This window comes from Protopterus annectens, chromosome 4.part0, assembly GCF_019279795.1.
Source record: "Protopterus annectens isolate FY-2018-M chromosome 4.part0, PAN1.0, whole genome shotgun sequence".
In the NCBI taxonomy this organism is placed as follows: domain Eukaryota; kingdom Metazoa; phylum Chordata; order Ceratodontiformes; family Protopteridae; genus Protopterus; species Protopterus annectens.
In genome coordinates this window covers 1,110,211,146-1,110,232,159 of record NC_056733.1, presented here as the reverse complement: position 1 = coordinate 1,110,232,159, position 21,014 = coordinate 1,110,211,146, and the positions used below count along the sequence as shown (strand labels likewise).

The window sequence follows — 21,014 nt, the reverse complement described above, 5'->3', positions numbered from 1 at the left end:
ATGCTGAACACCTGTGGATTTAGTTTCCATTTGAGAGGATCCATGAGATTTCTGCTTAGTTCATCTGCCAGTGTATTTTTCATTCCTGGCAGGAATTGTGCCTACAGATGTACTTGATAGGTCAGTGCTGTGTTCCACAAAATCATGGCTTGCCTGCAAAGGGGGTAAGAATGTGTGCCCCCTTGCTTGTTTATGTACCACATAACTGTGGCATTGTCCGTCTTTATTAATAGTGGTCCTGGATGTAGTAGGTCCTTGAAAGCTGTCAGGGCATTCTGCACAGCTAGCATCTCTTTTTGATTGATGGGAAGATGCATTTGTTCCTTGGGCCACGTGCCTTGAATACATTTTCCTGCCATATGTGACCCCCAGGCATAATCCAATGCATCCGTTGTTATTGTCTGCCTGGCTGTGGGTAAGGTGAAAGGCTGTCCCTTGTTGTGGTGACAGGCCTGGGACCACCATCGAAACTCCTGTTGTAGGCAGGGAATTTAAGTTATTATTGTTTCCAGGTTGTGGCAATGTTCAGTCCAAACACTTTTTAGATACCATTGTAGTTTCCTCATATGCAGTGTCTTGCATATGGAATTAGAAGAATGCAGGACGCCATGAAGCCCAGGGCCTGCAGAAGTTTTCTTGCAGGGAGCTGGGTCTTTGTTGCCATCATTTGAAAGTAATAAGTCAGTTGCCTTTACTGGTCTGGCATGAGATACGCCATCTGGGCAGTTGTATTTAAGCTTGCACCCAGGAATATTATCTCGAGAGGGCACTAGTTTTGATTTCTCTTCGTTTACTGTGTACCCTAGGCAAATTAGTATTCTTTTTACAAACGCCAGATGCTTTAGAAGAATGTCCTTGCTCTCTGCTTGAATAAGGCAGTCGTCCAAGTAGGGATATATTTGAATTCCTCTGTCTGCAAAATGCTATTACTGGTGCCAGGCATTTTGTGAAGACCTTGGGCGCAGTAGATAAGCCAAAGGGCAGTGCAAAGAATTGGTAATGCATTGAGCCAGCTATGAATCTGAGGTGTCTTCTGCAAGATTGTCTGATTGGGACATGCAGGTATGCCTCCTTGAGGTCCAAAGTAACTAGCCAAGCCTTCTTGCCCAGCATGGGTAGAAGTTGCTGCAGTGTTAGCATTTTGAACTTTGGAACAATCAGGAAAGTATTTAGGATTGACAAGTTCAGTATTGGTCTCCAGGCTTTGTCCTTTCTGGGTACTAGGAAAAGTCTTGAGTAAAATCCTTGTTCTTGCTGTGGTACTCTTTGAATAGCTCCCATGTCCGTGACAGCAGCAATTTGATTTTGTGCCTCTGCCCATTGGTTTTGTGGCAGGTCCGGCATACCTTTTGATTTTGGAAGGGTGTGAAAGTGGAACCTGCAATCCTGAGAAACAATATTCAGTACCCATTTGTCCTGGGTGATCATGTGCCAATTTTGTGAGAAAAGTGCTAGCTTTCCCCCTAGGGGTGCTGCCAAAAGGTAAGTGCTCGGCATTTGTAGACGGATGTCATTGGGACCGTTTCCTATAAGGTTGTGACTTGTCTTCTCCTCCTTTGGGGGCTGTAGTACCCCATTGTTTAGGTCTAAGAGCCTTGGGGCTGAGATCTGCCTCATTGTGGCCTGTCTGACACTGGAAAGGACCAATTTTTGAGGGCCAGTTTCTGCTAAACCTAGGTGGTTGAAGCTGTAAGAAATCCTTTACTGTCTGCATTGATTTTGCTTTATCCTCCATTTTCTTTAACACCTCTTCTGCCTTAACATCAAACAAAGTATCATGCTGTAGTGGAGCATCCAATAATTTTACTTTAACATGTTCAGGTAAACTTTGTTCTTTCAACCAAGCATGCCTTCGAATGACAGAGCCTGTAACTGCGGCTCTACAAGAAGCCTCTAATGAATCAAAACCACATTGCAGAGTATGCTTTCCCACTTGTTCAGCTGCATGCAATAAATTCTGCATTTCCTTACTGTCAGGACTTTATGTGTTTGCAAGCATTTTCTGTTTTAACAAAGACATGAGGTACTGCTGGTATTTAAGCATGTGAAACTGGCAGTTTAAAGCCCTTACAGCTAAAGTAGCAGAAGTGTAAACTTTTTTCCCCCATCTATCCAGAGCTCTATAATCCCTATCAGAGGGGACAGGGTTTTTAGCAGTGGAAGCCTTAACCCCTTTGGGACCCTGAGAAATTGTTTCTGGGTCTGCAGCAGTGTTTTTGTAAAGAAATTTATGAGAGTCAGGGACCCCGAAGTACCTGTCTGGCTTGACTGGTGCAGGGGGTAAAGAATCAGGAGACAGAGTGGATTCAGAGAAAACATCATCAACAATATCAAATACAGGGGGAATAGCCAGGGGCCTGTGCTGAGGCAATAAAAGAAAGTCTCTGAGCCTTTTCTTGGATTCTGAGTAATCCTGGCTCTCCCAATGGAAATGCTCCCTCATGGTGTGCAGGGTTTCCCCAAAATAATAATCCTCAGGTGGAGAGGCTGAAGGTATAGATTCTTCTGCATCAGAGTCCTCATAAGGAAGAAGAGAATATCCCTGATCTGAAGAGGAATCAGAGGAAATAGAAACCTGGTCAGAGGAATCATAGTGTCTTGCCTAGACCTTTTATCAGGAGGGGGATGGGAACCCCTGATCAAAGTAATTAGGTCCTCGGCCATTTTAAGCATCTGTTTCTTTGGTATGGATGACTGTCCAGGAGAATGCTGTACTTGTTTCCTTGTCTTTAACGGTGTTTTTGACTTTGCCTTGGCTGCTGTAGTGGACTTTATAGTAAGCTGCGAAGGTCTGAAAAAGTACAGTTTTGTACCTACCATAAATGTAGATGTTCGAGTGTATACACTGCTGCAGTCATTACACTTGGGTTATCCTGCCTTCAGGCAGTTCCCCAGTCGGCCCGAGTTCCAAAGTCTTGGTCCGGCGTCGGTTGCTGTCGCTTCTTCCCTGACGTCAGTGCGCCAGGGATGTATAAGATGCAGCCAACACCATTTTCTTCAGTTTTTCTTGCCCCAGATGTCAGGTGCCCCCAAGTGGGTAGGCAATACATATTGCTAATCAAAAATATACATATAAAATAAAAACAATACCTTCAGTTACCAGCAAATACACCCCAAAAGTTGTATAGGATAGAAGGGTATAGATAAGTCCAGCTAGTTCAGAGGGGATGGAGGGAGGGTAACCTGGACTGCAGCAGTGTGAACACTCGAACATCATCATTTATGGTAGGTACAAAACTGTACTATGTTCATCGTGTTACACTGCTGCAGTCATCACACTTGGGTTGAATCCCAAAACTAAGTTTGGGTGGCTGGTCTATAAAGAGTTAGGACTGGCTAAGAGGTCCTGCAGAACTGCAGTGGCAAATCCTGCTCTGGATTTAGAGTAAAGAGGCAGGTGGTAATGCTTGGTGAAGGTGTGCACTGAACTCCAAGTTGCAGCCTCCAAAATTTCCTTGGTAGGTACTCCTCTGAGAAAGGCTGCTGAAGTGGCTGTTGCCTTGGTGGAATGAGGCCTAATGTTATTAGGGACTGATTTTCCATGCTGTGTGTAGTAGTACCGAATACAGTGTCCTATCCATTTGGATATAGTCTGCTTTGAGATGGCCTTGCCTTGTGATCCTGCAGCATATGCTACGAACAGTTGATCAGTTTTCCTGAAAGCTTTTGTTTTGTCCAAGTAGAAGCGTAGCAGTCTCTGTATGTCCAAAGAATGCAGACGTGTCTCCTCTATTTTGGGGGTTTGGATAAAAAGTAGGCAAATGGATGGTTTGGTTAAGAGCCACACTAGATACCACCTTTGGCATAAAGGTAGGGTTTGTCCTTAAAGATACCCTATCCTGATGAAAAATTATAAAAGGTTCCACTGCCATTAATGCCTGTAGCTCTGAGACTCTTCGTGCTGAAGTTACTGCCAGGAGCAGAGCTGTTCTCCATGATAAAAATTTTAGATCGGCTGTATTGGCTGGCTCAAAAGGTGGTAGGGTCAGTTTTTCCAAAACGAAATTGAGGTCCCAAGTTGGTGTTGGTGCTCTCCGGGGCGGTCTTATGTTTTTAGCCCCACTGAGGTACTACTTTAGCAAGGGATGAGAGAATAAAGGAGGATCTGTGTTGTAATGTGCAGAAATGGCAGAGGCGTGAATCTTAATTGATGAAAAGGATAGGTCTCTGTCCAGCTTCTCAGTTAAGTATTGTAAAATCTGAGGAATGTTTGGAACAAGAGGGTCAAGGCTGTGAGTCTGGTTCCAGGCGCAGAATCTCTTCCATTTTTCCGAGTAAGCTTTCCTGGTGCTAGGCCTCCTGGCTTCCAAAATGACATCCATAACAGCTTTAGAGATAGGTGTTGCCTGTTTGACTAAAGTATCTGCCATGCAGCCAGGTTTAGGGTTTTGAGCTGACCGTGCAGGATCTGATTGTTTTGTTGAGTCAGAAGGTGTGGAATTTGGGGCAAAATCCATGGTAGGCCCTGAGCCAAGTTCCTTAAGATAGGGTACCAGTGCTGGCGTGGCCAGTCTGGAGCAATCAGGATCATCTGTGGTTTTTCTTGTCTGGCATTTAGGAGTACCTTTGAAAGGAGAGGCAGTGGTGGGAAGGCATAGACTTTTAGGTTTTTCCAGCTGAACAAAAAAGCATCCACTTTCAATGCTTGTTTGTGATAAGTCCTTGTGCAGAATTTTTGTAGTTGGCAATTCAGAGGGGAGGCAAAAAGATCTATGTCTGGGCATCCCCATATTTGTGTCATCATGCTGAAGATCTGGGCGAAAAGCATCAGGAACACCTGATCCACAGACTTAAACCTTGCCTGCAACATAAATAGGAACAGGTGTGTGTCTCAGAGGCTCCCCTTCTCTGGAACAGACTCCCCATCCATGTGAAGCAGAGTTCATTTCTGCACTTATTCAACTGACACATGGATCAGTGGATGGAGAACTGTAAATATACCCAGGTCTAGCACTTCTAGCTCTATTAGAGAGAAGGGGCTTGTAAATGCTGAGCCACCCATGCCCAAGTATATATACCCCCACAAAACTCTTCGGAACCAATGCCTGTCAAACTTTATTGGGAAGCATGGTGAGCCTTAAAAAGGTCCCTTGGGACAATAGCCTAACACACGGGTTCCCAAACTGTGCGCCGCAGCACCCTGGAGAGCCGCGGCTTCCTTACAGGGGAGCCATGAAGCTTAGCAGCTGATTGCAGGTAAGTGAATGCCTGTATGAATGTGTGTGCGTGTCTGTCTGCGCATGTGAGTGAATGTGTGCATGAATGCAAAAGAGTGTGTGTGTGTGTGTGTGTGTGTGTGTGTGTGTGTGTGTGTGCGAGAGAGAGAGAGAGAGATCGGGAGAGTGAGAGCGATGTGTGAGTGAATGCAGGAATGAATGAAGAAGTGGCTGTGTGTGTGTGTGTGTGTGTGTGTGTGTGTGTGTGAGAGAGAGAGATCGGGAGTGTGAGAGCGATGTGTGAGTGAATGCAGGAATGAATGAAGAAGTGGCTGTGTGTGTGTGTGTGTGTGTGTGTGTGTGTGTGAGAGAGAGCGACAGCGATGTGTGAGTGAATGTAGGGATGAATGAAGAACTGTGCGTGAGATCGGGAGAGTGAGCTCGATGTGCGAGTGAATGCAGGTATGAATGAGGAAGTGAATGTTTGTGTGTTTGATCGGGAGAGAGAGAGAGACAGTGTGATGTGTGAGTGAATGCAGGTATGAATGAGGAAGTGCTGTGTGTGTGTGTGTGTGTGTGTGTGTGTGTGTGTGTGTGTGTGTGTGTGTGTGTGTGTGTGTGTGTGTGTGTTGAATGCCCAGATTTTTGCCTCATATTTTTGGTGTGTTCCTCCTAAAATCTGTACTTTTCTGGCAAATGGTTGAGGATTGAAGTCATTAAATAATGACAAAAATTTGAGTTTAAGGCTCCACATCCTTCAGAGAATTCATGGCAATGCAAAACCTATTATTCTATCAACTTTCTAAGTTTGTAATAGCAATATTTCAAATCTGTCCCTTTTTGTTCCCCCATCATTTTAGGCTTTGTCCAAGCCCCTGTGAGGAAGCAGTGCCTCTCCAGGGCGCTGCAGCGCACACTTTGGGAACCCCTGAAATATGCACTTTATTTGAGTGCCGTGGGGGAGGGGGGTGCTTGGGAAAACCTGGATTCAGCAAGGGAGCTGAGAATAAAAAAAGTTTGGGAACCACTGGCCTAATACTCTACTGTGATATTATGAACACCTCAGATTTAACAGCAAACAGATCACTAGTGTTTGTAGTCAGTTTGGTAGCCTGACTGAACACATTGAGGTCCACCACGAGACCGAACAAAGCAAAAAGACAAGCACGTTAGCACTGAAGGAGCCCATAAACTACAGATGGGTAGAGGAAAACAGCCAGAAGTCTTAAGACAAAGTTAAAGGGAGAAAGAGTGATGGACATTTCACTTTTTACAGACAGGATAGAACAAAATTCAAAAACAAACTCAAACCTTAACATTTTAATAAAGGTGATGGGGCAAGATGCCGATTAGCTGCAGTCTTTATTACACTGCTCAGAGACAGCAATGATTCTTATCTACTGATAACACTTGGATCTGTTTATGCTATTACCAGATGACTATTTCCCAAAAGCATTTTTCTTACGTACCGCTAAGCCTATCTGTTCACAACACAACGTAGTTTTTGAAAATGTTAAATCTTGTCAGAAAAGCAAACTAGCTTAGAGTGCCAGGAAAAGGAAGTCTTAAAATTAAAACCCATCATGCATATACATATCATATTACGGACATACTTTGGTTGTTCTGTAGAACTGCTCTCTCTCCATCCAACTTTGTTTTCCCATAGAGATTCAAAGGGTTTGGACTATCATCCTCACGGTATGGTGGTTTCCTGCCATCAAACACATAGTCGGTACTAATGTAGATCAGGAAGGCACCAACCATTCCTTTAAATAAAAACAGAAAAAAAGCTGTAAGAGAACTGACAAAAAGAAAAAGTAATCAATTACAGTCCAAACCAAATATGCTACAACAGAACATCTACTGTTCACTACAACAAACCAATCTACCTGTTCACCTTCAACCACTGAATAAAGCATGAACACATTAAAAATGTCCTGCGCAATGTAAACACTGTGGATCAAGTCTGATGTAGAATCAAAACAAGCTGGCCTTGAACATTAATTTTTACATGCAAACTAAAGTATCTTTTCACCTTTTCTGCAACAATGTTTCCAATTTTGGTGTGCATCTTACAGTCTTGCATGCTGATCTCAGGATTCTGCAAGACAAGCAGCACTTTAATCAGCAAACCATAGCAGAGTTACTACACTAAAGTTACCACTTACTCGACTTTTACAGGCAAGACCACATAGGCCCCATCACCCCCAAAAAAACACACCAATAACCATAACAAGAGTTACTAAACAACAGTAATGCCCCCCCCCCCAGCTTTCATAGGCAAGAGCTCCTAGCCACCCCAAACACGATCAGGTACTGAAGCTGCAGTCCTTTATGTTCAAACTTCTACTTCAAACCCTCAAATGTCAAGTCGTCACCCTCACATTATAACCATGGAGACCATCTTCCAGCTGAAGACATTCTCCCTCAAGACTGCCAGTATGTACCAGCCACTAAGCTAAGGCACAAGAAGGGATGGCATGTATTGCTCTGGAAAGTACACAACACAAAAGAAACGTCACTATATGAGAGAATTTCATAATTCATATGCCCGTGTCATGTTCCACAGAAGCATACAGTGCAGTTGCTTGATTAGTATCAGGCTTTCGAGCATACATTTGTCATGCCTTCTGTCTTGAAGGACTCTGGGACAGTCTCAAATGATGACAAAACATTTTAGGTGCCATTCTTCCACAGGTCCTCTAGAGACAACTTATTACTGGCTGCTTGAACACCTACTGATAAAATGCCTCTATCTACCGTTCACCACTACACAAAGCGGAATTCTCCACTCAGCTGGGTATCACAGCAGCAATGTAGGCCACATACAAGAAAAAGCTAGATAAGGCTTTCAGCGTGACCGCTACAAGCGCACAAGGCTTTCAGCGTGACCACTACAAGCGCACAAGGCTTTCAGCGTGACCGCTACAAGCGCACAAGGCTTTCAGCGTGACCGCTACGCACAAGGCTTTCAGCGTGACCGCCACAAGGCTTTCAGCGTGACCGCCATAAGCGCACAAGGCTTTCAGCGTGACCGCTACAAGCGCACAAGGCTTTCAGCGTGACCGCTACAAGCGCACAAGGCTTTCAGCGTGACCGCTACAAGCGCACAAGGCTTTCAGCGTGACCGCTACAAGCGCACAAGGCTTTCAGCGTGACCGCTACAAGCACTTTTCACATCTGCATTGAGTGGTCTGCTCTCCCCATGATCAGAATGCCAAGGAAAGAAAAATAACAAATAATTCAGGTTGAAGTCAAACGGGTGCAAAGGAGTGGTTTTCCCAAGCCACATTTCACTTATGACACCATTAATCCTAATGGAGGGGAGTGTCACTGCAATCTTAAAGGCAGAAATTTCATCAAGCCCGTCCCTTCCACATCACTTGTAACCCATCTGAATATATATGAAATATCTGTAACTTTTGGACATTTTTAATGCACTTTATTTGCCAAGTGCTGTATATTATTACTCAATACATTTCTAATTGCTGCCAGTTAGGAAACTGCAAACAGACGAGTAAATAGAAAAGAACTCTATTACATATTAAACCTGTATCCTCTAGGCTGATGGATTCAGAAATACGTTTAGGATACAGTGCTCTGATTTGTGGTTGTATCATTAAGGACTTGTACACACAAAGGCCATGGAAGAAGGGTGACCAGTTTGATAAACTAATCAGGTATGACATCATCAATCCGAGGAAGTTATTCATGCGAGACTGGTCTTGTCTTGTTTTTCAAAGTACTTTCTGGATCTAGTGAAATGGTGAAAAGGCAAACTTTAAGAGTTCATGGAAAATGTCCATTTCCACACTGTCTGGTAAGGTATGACTAAGAAACTGTTTGGAGCTGACTAATGTGCAGCAAAAGGTACACTCGCAAGAGGTCCCCAAAAATGCATAACATCCTGAAAATCCTGTGAGTGCAATTTCCATTCATGACAGCACAGCTGCATAATCAACTTACTATAACAATTCAAATACAGTCCTAACATTTGGGAAGTCTAAAAACGGCACAGATCTCACATACGGCCTGACTTTCAGAACTGACCACTCTTCTGCCTTTGGCTGGGCTGATGTCGCCTTATCTCAGTTGTTTTTTAATATGTGGTATAAAGGTGGCATATGCCTGGCCACTTAACTTCTTTCTTAACGCCCCCCCCCCCCTCCACTAGGAATAGTAAATGTGCAAGTACTAAAACACAGTTAATGCACAAGGGCCCTGGTCTGTGAACTGAACAGTCTACACTCTCCTAGAATATCTCCATCATCAACCTCATTTTTCCTCCGTTTTCTACATCGGGTCAGGGTGTCGGGTCAGCTGTCGCCATCTCTTTCATGTCAATGTCACTCTCCCACCTTCTGCAACAGTACCAGTCTGCCCCAAATTTTCACCAGAATGTCTTCTGCTTTTCTGCTTATGTGCCCAAACCTAAATAGTCCAGTCTCTCTGATCTGCTCAGCAATTGCAGTTACGTTGGCTTCCGCTCCAATGTTCTTAGTCTGTCCCAGTGTGCATCCTACTATCCATCTCAGGCATTTCATCTCCATCACCTCTAGCTTCCTCGACTGCTCTGGATGCACCACTATTTCATACATCTTACTTTTGAGGGGGCATTCTTCTGTCATACACTATCCCAGACATTCTGTGCCAGTTGGCTGCAGACCCTCAGATTCTAGCTTTGACCTACTGATTCAGACTTACCTTCTCCCACCCCCTCCCAGACACCTGAAGCGGTTAACGTGGTTCTACTATTTACCTTCTATCTCAATTCCCAGCTTCTTCTGATTTTCCCTATTTGCTGCCATTGCCACGGTTCTGTGTTTAGTTTCATCCCATGTGCCTTCAGTTTTGCATTCCATGCCCCTAACCTTTGTTGAAGTTCTTGCTCAGAAACTGCATGTAATGCCACATCATCTGCATACAGAAATTGTGTTGATCCCTCCACTGCAAGCTGTCTGCTTATGTAGTCCATCACCAGTATGAATAGCAGTGGGCTCAGAGCTGATCCCTTATGCACACCTACTCCCAGTGGGAATTTCTGTGAGAGATCAGTGTTCGAAAAGTATAAACAGTGTTCATTCTCACAAAGGGGATCCCAGTGGGAGGGCATGTGCATCAGGGTTCAGTTCTGCAGTTCTGAGCCTACTACTGAAGTACCTGAACTGCAGTATACAAGAGAAAACAAAGGACAGGCATGACAGGAAATGGCAGGGATGAATGAACCCACCCTGGACCTAGGAGCCCGCACTTTTGGAAGGGATACTGAGAAGGATTCAGAATTACAAGAGTCATTACAATAACCTCTACAATTAAAGCAAGCAGAGTATACAATTGTACTGTTCTTTGTGTGGATCACTCTCGAAGCCATAACTTTTAGGAAATCTACCAAAGCTGGTACTCACAGAATTAAAGTCTGGATGATTACAGGGTAAATGCAGAGGGCACATACCTTTCAGAATAGGCAAAGCAAACCCTGTAAATAAGATCTAGCTTATACCGTTTGCAGGAGATGTGAGCAGAGGATGAAATGGCTGCTTTCAAAGTGTCCTGGCATGACACCCCCTTTCAGAAAGGCAATTGTAGAGGCTGTGATCTGACTTTGACCTCCAATGACTTTTCACATGCCTTGGAGCAAAGGGTAATGCTGTTTGGACACAGGTAACCTTTTCTTACCTTCAGCAGAAGAGGCAGAGTTACTATTTCTGTCCAGGTGGTACCTTAATTGCCTGCACACATCCAATGAGTGCAAGATTCATTCCCCTTTGTTTTAAGGAATAGCAAAGAAAAATGGTAATTCTGTTGTGCTTCTTCTGCAATCACCTTGGACTCCAAAGAGAGGTTAGTGCACAAGGCAACCTATCCATGTGGAAAATGAGTACGTGTTTGTTACACAGCAAGGTCTTAACAGAAGCAAAAAGGATATTGTTGTGAATACTTTTAAGATCTGACTACAACGGGATTCTTTTTTTTGAATACAGGAGAAAGAATTAGTATCTCCAGACAGACTGCAAATACTTCTTGAGAAAATGTTGAGTCTTTCATGCTTCAGAAACTAGTCTGACAAACTCCATAGCTTTCAGAAACTGCCCTGCTGTTATGGCCTAATGAGTCAGTACTCCCTGAACCTCTACCATCTTGTACTGGGTTGGGGATACATTTATGAGCACAGATTCTAGGACTACAACCAAAAAGGCCATTGAAAAAGTCAAAGATGATAATAATAATAATAATAATAATAATAATTCATCATCATCATCCATCTGCTGTTAATCCCAATGAAACAGGCAAAAACGGTACATTTTGAAGTGGAATAGAAGTTTAATTTCTTTACTACTGGACACATCCAGGAAAGGAAAATAGAAGTTATGTTCTTACCATAACGTTCCATGTTAGTTGTCTTCTTCTCGCCTTCTTCTTGCTGGATGGGTTCGGAGCCGACCTCGGCTCCGACTCGGCCACTCTAAAAGCTCGAGAGTTGGTTCCACCGGCTCGAGGCTCCCCTTATATCCCACAATGCTAGGCGAGAGTTACCTCAGATCTCGTTTGTAAGCTAACCCCAGCTTATAATAGTAACAGAATAACTGTAAAAAAGAATCCACCTCTAACAACAGGAAGAAAGAAGGGTGACCTACATCCTGAACCAGGAAATATGCATAATAGCATATGTCTAAGAAAAGAGGTGGTAGAAAGAGAGGTCACAATCACAACTCCTCTAGGTCTGTCCAGGCCAGGGGGAAGGAGGGTGGGACGCGAGAAGAAGACAACTAACATGGAACGTTATGGTAAGAACATAACTTCTATATGTTAAGTTGTCTATCTCGCCTTCATTCTTGCTGGATGGGACCACGTCCTAGCACCTTGTCCGGGTGGCCTAACGGAACAGACTCCTGAGAACAGTGGAACCAAAGCTAGCTCTATGCCTAGAAGCTAAATCCAACTTATAATGAGAAATGAAAGTGTGAGGAGTAGCCCAAGTAGCCGCTGCACAAATGGTGTCAATAGGCAGTCTGTCTTGGAAGGCTAAAGAAGTAGCCAAAGCTCTGGTGGAATGAGCCTTAGGTTTATCAGGTAGCTTTTGATGTCTAATCTCATATACAAGAGAAATCAATGATGTTAGCCATCTGGATAATGATACCTTTGAAACTGAAAGTCCCTTTCTGCTCTCCGCATAGGAGACAAACAGCTGATCAGATTTTCTGAACTGTTTAGTTCTATCCAAGTAGTACCTCAATTGACGGTGAACATCCAAGCAGTGTAATTTTTGTTCAGACCTATTGGAGTATTCTGGAAAAAAGACTGGTAGATCAATGCTTTGATTCAGATTTGATGTCGAGACCACTTTAGGCAAAAGGACGGGTTAGTTCGTAAGGATACTCTGTCCTTATGAAACAAAAGATAAGGAGGACGACAGCTGAGTGCTTGAAGCTCTGAAACTCTTCTAGCTGATGTAATAGCTACCAGAAAAAGAGTTTTCCATGATAATAATTTTAAGGAACAGGGGACTGCAGGTTCGAAAGGGGGAAGAATCAAAGAAGCAAGAACTAAATTTAGGTCCCAAGGAGAAGGAGGATTTCTTACTTGAGAGATCAGTGGGAAAGGAGGAAATGCATACAGAAGTCCCCGGGGCCAAACTTGGACTAGAGCGTCTCTGCTGGGTTGGCCTGATAAGGGGAATAGAGTGAAGAATTCTCTGCACTTGCTGTTTTGGGGAGTAGCAAAAAGATCGCAGCAAGGCTGACCCCACTTGAGAAAAATTTCTCTCACTACAGAGTCTTTCAGAGACCACTCGTGAGGCATGAGTATAGCTCTGCTCAACTTGTCCGCAATATGATTGGACTTCCCGGGGATGTGCGTTGCTATCAGAAACCGCTGAGAAGAAATCGCCCATTGCCACAGTCTGAGTGCTTCTCGACACAGGGGGTATGATCTGGTTCCGCCTTGTTTGTTGATGTACCACACTACAGACATATTGTCTGTCTGGATTGCAATTGTTCCCAAGGGAAGAGAGTCTTGAAGGGCTTGCAACGCTAAAAGCACTGCTCTCATCTCCAGAACATTTATGTACAAGTGGCATTCGTTTGGTTGCCATGTGCCCTGGACTGTCCTGCCCTGATAATGCCCCCCCACCCGATCAGGGAGGCATCCGTTGTCAGAGTAGCAACCGGAGGAGGTGGAACAAAGGGTCTTCCCGACAGGAGCTGGGGGGAAGACATCCACCACATGAGATGCTTTTTGCACGCTTGCGTGATCATAATGGTGTGAGACATTGGAAGTTCCTGGTATGACCATTGAGTAAAAAGCATCCACTGAAGGATCCGCATGTGGTATCTGGCTAATGGAAGCAGGGGTATGGCCGCTGCCATAATTCCCAACACCTTTAGAACTAACCTGGCTTTGATTCTGTTGTTGTTGAGAAGGAGTGATACCAATTTGTGAATGTCTGATATTCTCTGATGTGTTAGCCTTGCAGACATGTTTATTGTATCTAGATTTGCCTATGTAGGTAATAGTACGACAAGGCGACAAAACAGACATTTCGCAATTTATTGAAATACCCAGTTTTTGACAAAAGCGAAAAGTGTAATCTCTGGCCATCAGAAGGAGATGCTTGGTGGGAGCTGTGAGGAGCCAGTCGTCCAAATATGGAAACACCTGGAATCCTTGTCGTCTCAGGTGAGAAGCTACCACTGCCATGCATTTGGTAAACACCCGGGGGGCAGTGGTGAGACCAAAGGGCAGGGCCCTGAACTGAAAATGACTGGTTCCCAGCCTGAAGCGGAGGAATCTTCTGGAGCGTCTGTTCATCTTTATGTGATAGTACGCATCCCGAAGGTCTATAGAGCACATCCAGTTTCCTTTGCCCAAAAGGGGAAGGATGGATTGCAGCGTGACCATCCGAAATCTTGTTTTCTTGACTGATTTGTTCAAGACACTGAGATCCAAAATTGATCTCCAGTCCCCTGTTTTCTTTGGAACTAAAAAGAACCTTGAGTAGATTCCGGATCCTTGCTGGTCTGCTGGAACTGGCTGAATTGCTCTTTTTGCAAGCAGTTTTGAAATTTCCAAAACTGCTAGATCCCTTTGAGCGGGTGGAACATCTGGAAGGGATTTTTTTGACTGATTTGGAAAGCGAAGAAAGGAGATAGAATAGCCTTCGGAAATGATGGACTGTACCCATTTGTCTTGAGTCAGGAATAGCCAGGCTTCTGGGTACAGTGACAATCTTCCCCCGACTGCCTCCGAAGATGGGCAGTCGGGCAATACCTCAGGGATGCTGAAAGGGCTCGTCAGGAAAGACTTCCCGATTGCCCTGGTTCTGCGGACCCCCCCTGCCCCTAGGGCGACGTCTACCATTGTTATTCCCACCTCTGCCTCTGGTGGGAAAACGACTCTGTGCGTCAGGCGAAGTCCCTTGAGATTGTTTACGGAACCACATCTTTCCACCTTTCTGGCCTTTGGGGTAAGGCCTGGAAGGAGTAGAAAAACGGACTCCGATGGCAGAAAGGGTCTTGCCATCAGTCTCGCACCTAGTCAAGGTTTCTTTCACTTGAGGACCAAAGAGAGATCCATCAAACGGGAGTTCGTGAAAGACGTCTTGAAGGGTCCAAAATTGCATAGCCGCATCCAGGCATGCCTACGTAAGGCTACACCTGTCCCTGCGGCTCTGCTCGCTCCATCAGCCGCGTAAGAAAGAAGGCATGGAGGAGTTGGTTATGGAATTAAGGGTAGCCAGCTGCGTGTTCATCTTATCTTGGAAACCCGCAGCTGTAGGGTCCTTTAACATTTCACTTGCTTCCTTGATCAAGTCCCTTTGAAGACGAGTAAAATGGCACAGGTAGTTCAGCGAACGCATGGTAAATGTCGCTGACGAGAACATCCGCTTCCCGTACCTATCCATGGACCTAGATTCCTTGTTAGGTGGATGGACAGGCACTGAAGGATCAGCTAGCTCCTTCTTAGTGGCAGCAGCTACCACCATAGCATCCACAGAAACTCCTTTTGTTAAAAATTGTTTGTCTGCTGGAGCTGTTATGAACTTGGAGGGTCTCCTGGGAGTGGGGTCCACTGAATCAGGAGCCGTCCATGCCTTCTTAGCAACCACCTGCATGAGGGGGTCAATGGGGGGCACACCCAGGAGGTGGAAGGGCGAGAGCCAACGCCTCAAGATACACAGATCCGTCCTCAGAAGGGTTGAGGGCTGGCCAATTTCCCCTCTGTTACAGGATCTCCAGAATGTCTGCAAATGAGACATCTTCAGAAGGGGAACGGGGAACCCTCAGAATCATCCAAATCTGTGTCTGACGTGATCGACTCAGGTGAGTCAATGTGTTTCCTCTTACACTTCCTCTTCCGAGCCGCTCTTCTGCCAAATCAGGAGAGGCCTCGAAGAGGATGAAATCCCACAGGGGCTCCTGAGGAGCTGGCTCTCTGCGGTCCGGGATGAGGGAGTGAGTCGACTTAGCCTGAGGCACCATAGAGGGAGGGGGACGGAGCCGACTGTGGAGTAGAGCCAGGCTCTAACACACTCCGCATGACCTCGAATGCACCCCTGTCAGGCAGAGCCAGAGGTCCCCGCTCCGAGAAGCTAAGAACCCCCCTCGGCACCGACAGTGATGGCTCCGAGGCCGATGTTGGAGCCGAACTCACCAGCGCCGAAGCACCGAGAGGGAGAGGGGGGTCGGACAAGGGTCCGATGCCACTCACCCCCTCGGAGCCGACGAGGGAAGTCCGGCGCCGAGATTCTTCCAAGGAAGAAAACGGAGCTGACGACGGAGCCGAAGACAATTGTATCGGCTCCGACGCAATCACAGTCTCGGTTCCGACACGACCCGGCTCCGAGCTCAAAAGAGTCGAAGGAGGAATATGTTGATGGACCGGGGCAGGCATCGACTGATGAGTCGGGCTGTGAAGCATCTGGGCCAGTGCCTCGGACTTAAGTAGTCGACTCACTACCCTCTGAAGGTCATGATCCGACAGCCTCGATGACCTAGAGGAGTGAGATCTTTGGCTCCGTTCAGACAGCAGGGGAGATCCTGGAGCCGAATGAACGGAGCCAAGAGATGGTGACCTGGACCTCTTCCTAGTTGTCGGCTCCGAAGGTCTGGTCGGAGCCGACACGGGAACTTCTACTACCTCGGCTCCGGCCGGAGCCGAGGGGGCCACAGAAACTGTGGACTGAGACTTATCGGCTCCAGCCGGAGCCGATGAAGGCAGAGGTTGAGAAACCTTAGGTTTCGGCTCAATTACCGGAGCCGAAGACCTAGATGCCTTAGAGGGCTTCCCTGTTGAAACAGACAGGGAATCCTCTGGCTTGAGTAAGCCTCTAAGAATCAATTTATTCTTTCTTTCCTGCAGGACCCTGGGGCTGAAGCCATGGCACACAGCACAGGAGTCCTGCAGGTGCAAAGGCCCCAGACAATAGACACAAGAAGTGTGAGCGTCTGTCAGAGACATTTTCTGACAGCACGCATCACACTTCTTGAATCCGGAGACCTTTGCTTCTTTGGACATTTTTTATTTGAACAGGTGTACACAAACATGCACACAAACACACTAGTTACACCCTGTTAAATTAAATTATAATAAAAGCAGTACTAGGATTTTAAAATAATGCACACACACTCCACTAGGGAAGGAAAGGCCTATAGGCCCAAGGGAAGAACCTAAGGTTCTTGAGGAAAAAAAACGGAAATTTTTTGGAAGGGAATACAAAGTTTCCTAAACTACACTAAACTAAGTAAATATGTTAAATTAAAAGGGGATTTTAAAGACTAATTTCAACAAGAAATAGTACTCACCAGGAACCGGTAGAAAAACCAACCTCGAAGCTGTAGCGGCAAACGAGATCTGGGGTAACTCTCGCCTAGCATTGTGGGATATAAGGGGAGCCTCGAGCCGGTGGAACCAACTCTCGAGCTTTTAGAGTGGCCGAGTCGGAGCCAAGGTCGGCTCCGAACCCATCCAGCAAGAATGAAGGCGAGATAGACAACTTAACATGTACAGTTTTGTACCTACCATAAATGTAGATGTTCGAGTGCTAATACAGCTGCAGTCATAACAGATGGGTTCTCCTGCCTTCAGGCGGGTCCTTTGTCGGCCGAATTCCAAAGTCTAGGTCCGGTGTCGGTTGTCGTCGCTTCTTCCCTGACGTCAGTGCGACAGGGGTATAAAAGAACCAGCCGACGCCATTTTCTTCAGTTTTTCTTGCCCCAGATGTCAGGTGCCCCCAGAATGAAGGCAATACATAAGTTTGTGTAATAATGCAGTGCAATATAATCAAAAAACAGTAGTTGCAAGCAAATACATCATAAAAGAATACCCCAATCAGGTTGTATGAGGATGTGCTAGCCTATAGACCTGTCCCAAGAGGGGAAGGAGGGAGGGAAACCTGGACTGCAGCTGTATTAGCACTCGAACATCTACATTTATGGTAGGTACAAAACTGTACTATGTTCATCGTGCATACAGCTGCAGTCATAACAGATGGGTAGAATCCCAAAGCTAAGAAAGGGGTGGTAGGCACTAGGTGGAACTAGGAGGAGCCAAAATGCCCTGCAAGACTGCAGTGGCAAAGCCTGCTCTAGATTTGGAGTATAATGGTAGGTTGTAGTGCTTGGAGAAGGTATGCACAGAACTCCAAGTGGCTGCTTCCAAAATATCCTTGGTAGGAACTCCTCTGAGGAAGGCTGCAGAGGTGGCTGTGGCCCTGGTGGAATGAGTTCTAATGCCTGTAGGCACAGCTTTGCCATGAAAGGAATAACAAAGGTGTATGCAGTGGGCTATCCATTTTGAGATTGTTTGTTTGGAGATTGGCTTTCCTTGAGATCCTACCGCATAGGCCACAAAGAGCTGTTCTGATTTTCTGAAAGGCTTTGTTCTGTCCAAATAATAACGCAGTTGTCTGTGGATGTCCAAGGAATGTAGTAATCTCTCCCCTTTGTTTTGAGGATTAGGATAAAAAGTAGGTAAATGTATGGCCTGATTTAAAGCTACCCTAGATACCACTTTAGACATAAAGGACGGGTTGGTTCATAAGGAGACTCTGTCCTGATGGAAGATGATAAAAGGCTAGCCATGAGAGCCTGTAGTTCTGAAACTCTACGAGCTGAGGTGATAGCCAGAAGGAAGGCTGTTTTCCAGGACAAATATTGCAAATCTGATGAGGCAGCTGGCTCAAAAGGAGGCAAGGTCAGTTTTTCCAGAATGAAGTTAAGATCCCAAGTAGGTATTGGTTGTTTCCTTGGAGGTCTTAAATTCTTAGCCCCTCTGAGGAACTGTCTGAAGACAGGGTGAGAGAATAAAGGTGGATCAGTGTTGTATTCTGCAGAAATGGCTGAGGCATGGATTTTGATGGAGGAGAAAGAAAGTCCACTGCTTAGCAGTTCAGCCAAGTATTGTAGTATTTGAGGTAAATTCAGTTTTCCAGGGTCCTGGCCCTTTTTCTCATTCCAGATACAAAAACGTTTCCATTTCTCGGAGTAAGCTTTTCTAGTTGATGGCCTTCTGGCCTCCAAAATTACATCCTGCACCTCCTTGGAGAGTAGGGCCTGCTGTGATGCTAAGGAATCTTCCATGCGGCTAGACTGAGTGTTTTTATCTGACTGTGAAGAGTTTTGAAGCTGTGCTGAGTCAGAAGAAGAGGCATTAGAGGCAGGGTCCATGGTGGGAAATGCGTCAGGCTCCTCAGGAGTGGGTACCAGTGTTGCCTTGGCCAGTCCGGAGCAATGAGGATCATTTTTGGTCTGTCTGCTCTGGTCTTCAATAGAACATTGGGCAGCAGAGGAAGAGGTGGGAAGGCATAAACTGTCATTGATGTCCAACTGAAAGAGAGCGTCCACTCTCCAGGCCTTTGGATGGAAGATCCTTGAGCAGAATTTTGTCAATTGATGATTTTTGTGGGAGGCAAAGAGATCTATGTCTGGCCTTCCCCATTCTTGGATTATTTCTGTAAAAACTTTTGGATGCAACTTCCATTCATGTGGGTCTTTCATATTCCTGCTTAGGTTGTCTGCCAGCGTGTTTTCCCTGTCTGGCAAGTACTATGCTTGTAGTTCCATTTGTAAGTCCATGGCCATGTTCCAAAGTGACATGGCCAGTCTGCATAGGGGGTAAGAATGTGTTCCTCCCTGCTTGTTTATATACCACATAACTGTGGTGTTGTCCGTTCTTATCAATAGTTGACCTGGTTGTAGGAGGTCCTTGAAAGCTATAATAGCATTTATTACTGCTAGCATTTATTTTTGATTGATGTGAAGGTGCTTTTCATTTTGGGACCACTTGCCCTGAATGCACCGATCTGTCATGTGCGCCCCCCAGGCGTAGTCCAAGGCGTCTGTTGTGATGACTTGATTTGCTTGAGGCTTGCTGAATGGAAGACCTGTGTTTGGTTGACATGCTTGAGCCCACCACAGAAATTCCTTTTGCAGACATGGAATTAGTGGTATTATTGTTTCCAAACTGTGGCTGTGTTGAGACCATATGTTTTTCAGGTACCATTGTAGTTTCCTCATATGCAGCTTTGCACATGGGATTAGTAAGATGCAAGATGCCATGAATCCCAGAGCCTGCAGGATTTTCCTTGCAGTCAGCCTGGTGCAATTTGCTAGTGTTCTGAAGTATTGAGTTAGTTGCCCCTGTTTCTCTGGCGTGAGGTAGGCCATCTGGGTGTTTGTGTCCAAATTTGCACCCAGGAAAATTATCTTCCGAGAGGGTATTAGCCTTGATTTCTTTTTGTTGACTGTGTATCCCAGAGAATTCAATAACATTATTACATAAGCCAGATGTTTCAGAAAAATGTGCTTGCTGTCCGCTTGGATCAGGTAGTCGTCCAAATAGGGATATATTTGTATCTCTTGAAGTCTGCAGTAGGCAATTACTGATGCCAGGCATTTCGTGAATACTCTGGGCACAGTAGATAAGCCAAAGGGCAATGCAGAGAATTGATAATGAACCTGCAAGAAATCTGAGGTACCTTCTGCAATTTTGTCTGATAGGGACATGCAGGTATGCCTCCTTGAGGTCCAATGTTACCAGCCAAGACTCCTTGCCCAGCATGGGAAGAAGTTGCTGTAGAGTGAGCATCTTGAATTTTGGTACGAGTAGAAATGTGTTTAGGATGGAAAGATCCAAAATAGGTCTCCAATCTTTTCCCTTCCTTGGCACCAGAAATAGCCTGGAATAAAAACCTTGACCTTGTTCGTGCGTAGGTACCTCTTGAATAGCTTTCATGTTTATGAGATCTGTAATTTGTCTTTGCGCCTCTGCCCTTTGATTGTGTGGCAGGTTTGGCATGCCTCTCATTTTTGGAAGGGTGTGAAAATGGAATTTGTAGCCTCTGTTTATAATGTCCAGGATCCATTTGTCCTTTGTGACAATATGCCAATTTTTTGAAAATAATGCCAGCTTTCCTCCTAAGGGGGCTGCCATTTGTGACCTGGTTGGCATGCAAAGGGGAAAGTCATTGGGCTTGCTTTCTGAAAGATTGTGAGTTGTCTTCACCACCTCTTTGTGTAGGAGCTTGCCATTGTCTGCCTCTATACGATCCTTGGGATTGTCCTCTGCCCCTCGGGTGCCTGTATCTGCCTCTTTGGGGTCTGTCTGTGGCAGGAAAGGACCAGTTTTTGGAAGGCCAATTTCTACTAAAACGTGGGTGTTGAACCTGTAGAAATTCTTTCACAGTTTGCATTGATTTAGCCTTTTTCTCCATTTTCCTTAATACCTCCTCAGCATTAGCACCAAATAGTACATCCTTTTGAAGAGGGGCGTCTAGTAATTTAGCTTTGACATGATCAGGCAAGGCTTGTTCCTTGAGCCAAGCATGCCTACGTATGACTGATCCTGTAACAGCAGCTCTAC

At 45.4% G+C, this 21,014-nt stretch overlaps 1 protein-coding gene across 2 annotated transcripts in view; it reads right to left on the bottom strand.

The window, feature by feature from the left end:
• MAT2B (methionine adenosyltransferase 2B) overlaps positions 1-21,014 on the bottom strand; it is a 459,887-nt gene that overhangs the window by 223,983 nt on the left and 214,890 nt on the right. For both annotated transcript variants that reach the window (XM_044069088.1, XM_044069089.1), the window contains exon 4: positions 6,770-6,922. In XM_044069088.1, coding sequence (XP_043925023.1) covers positions 6,770-6,922 — 153 coding nt within the window. The remainder of the gene's footprint in view (positions 1-6,769; positions 6,923-21,014) is intronic.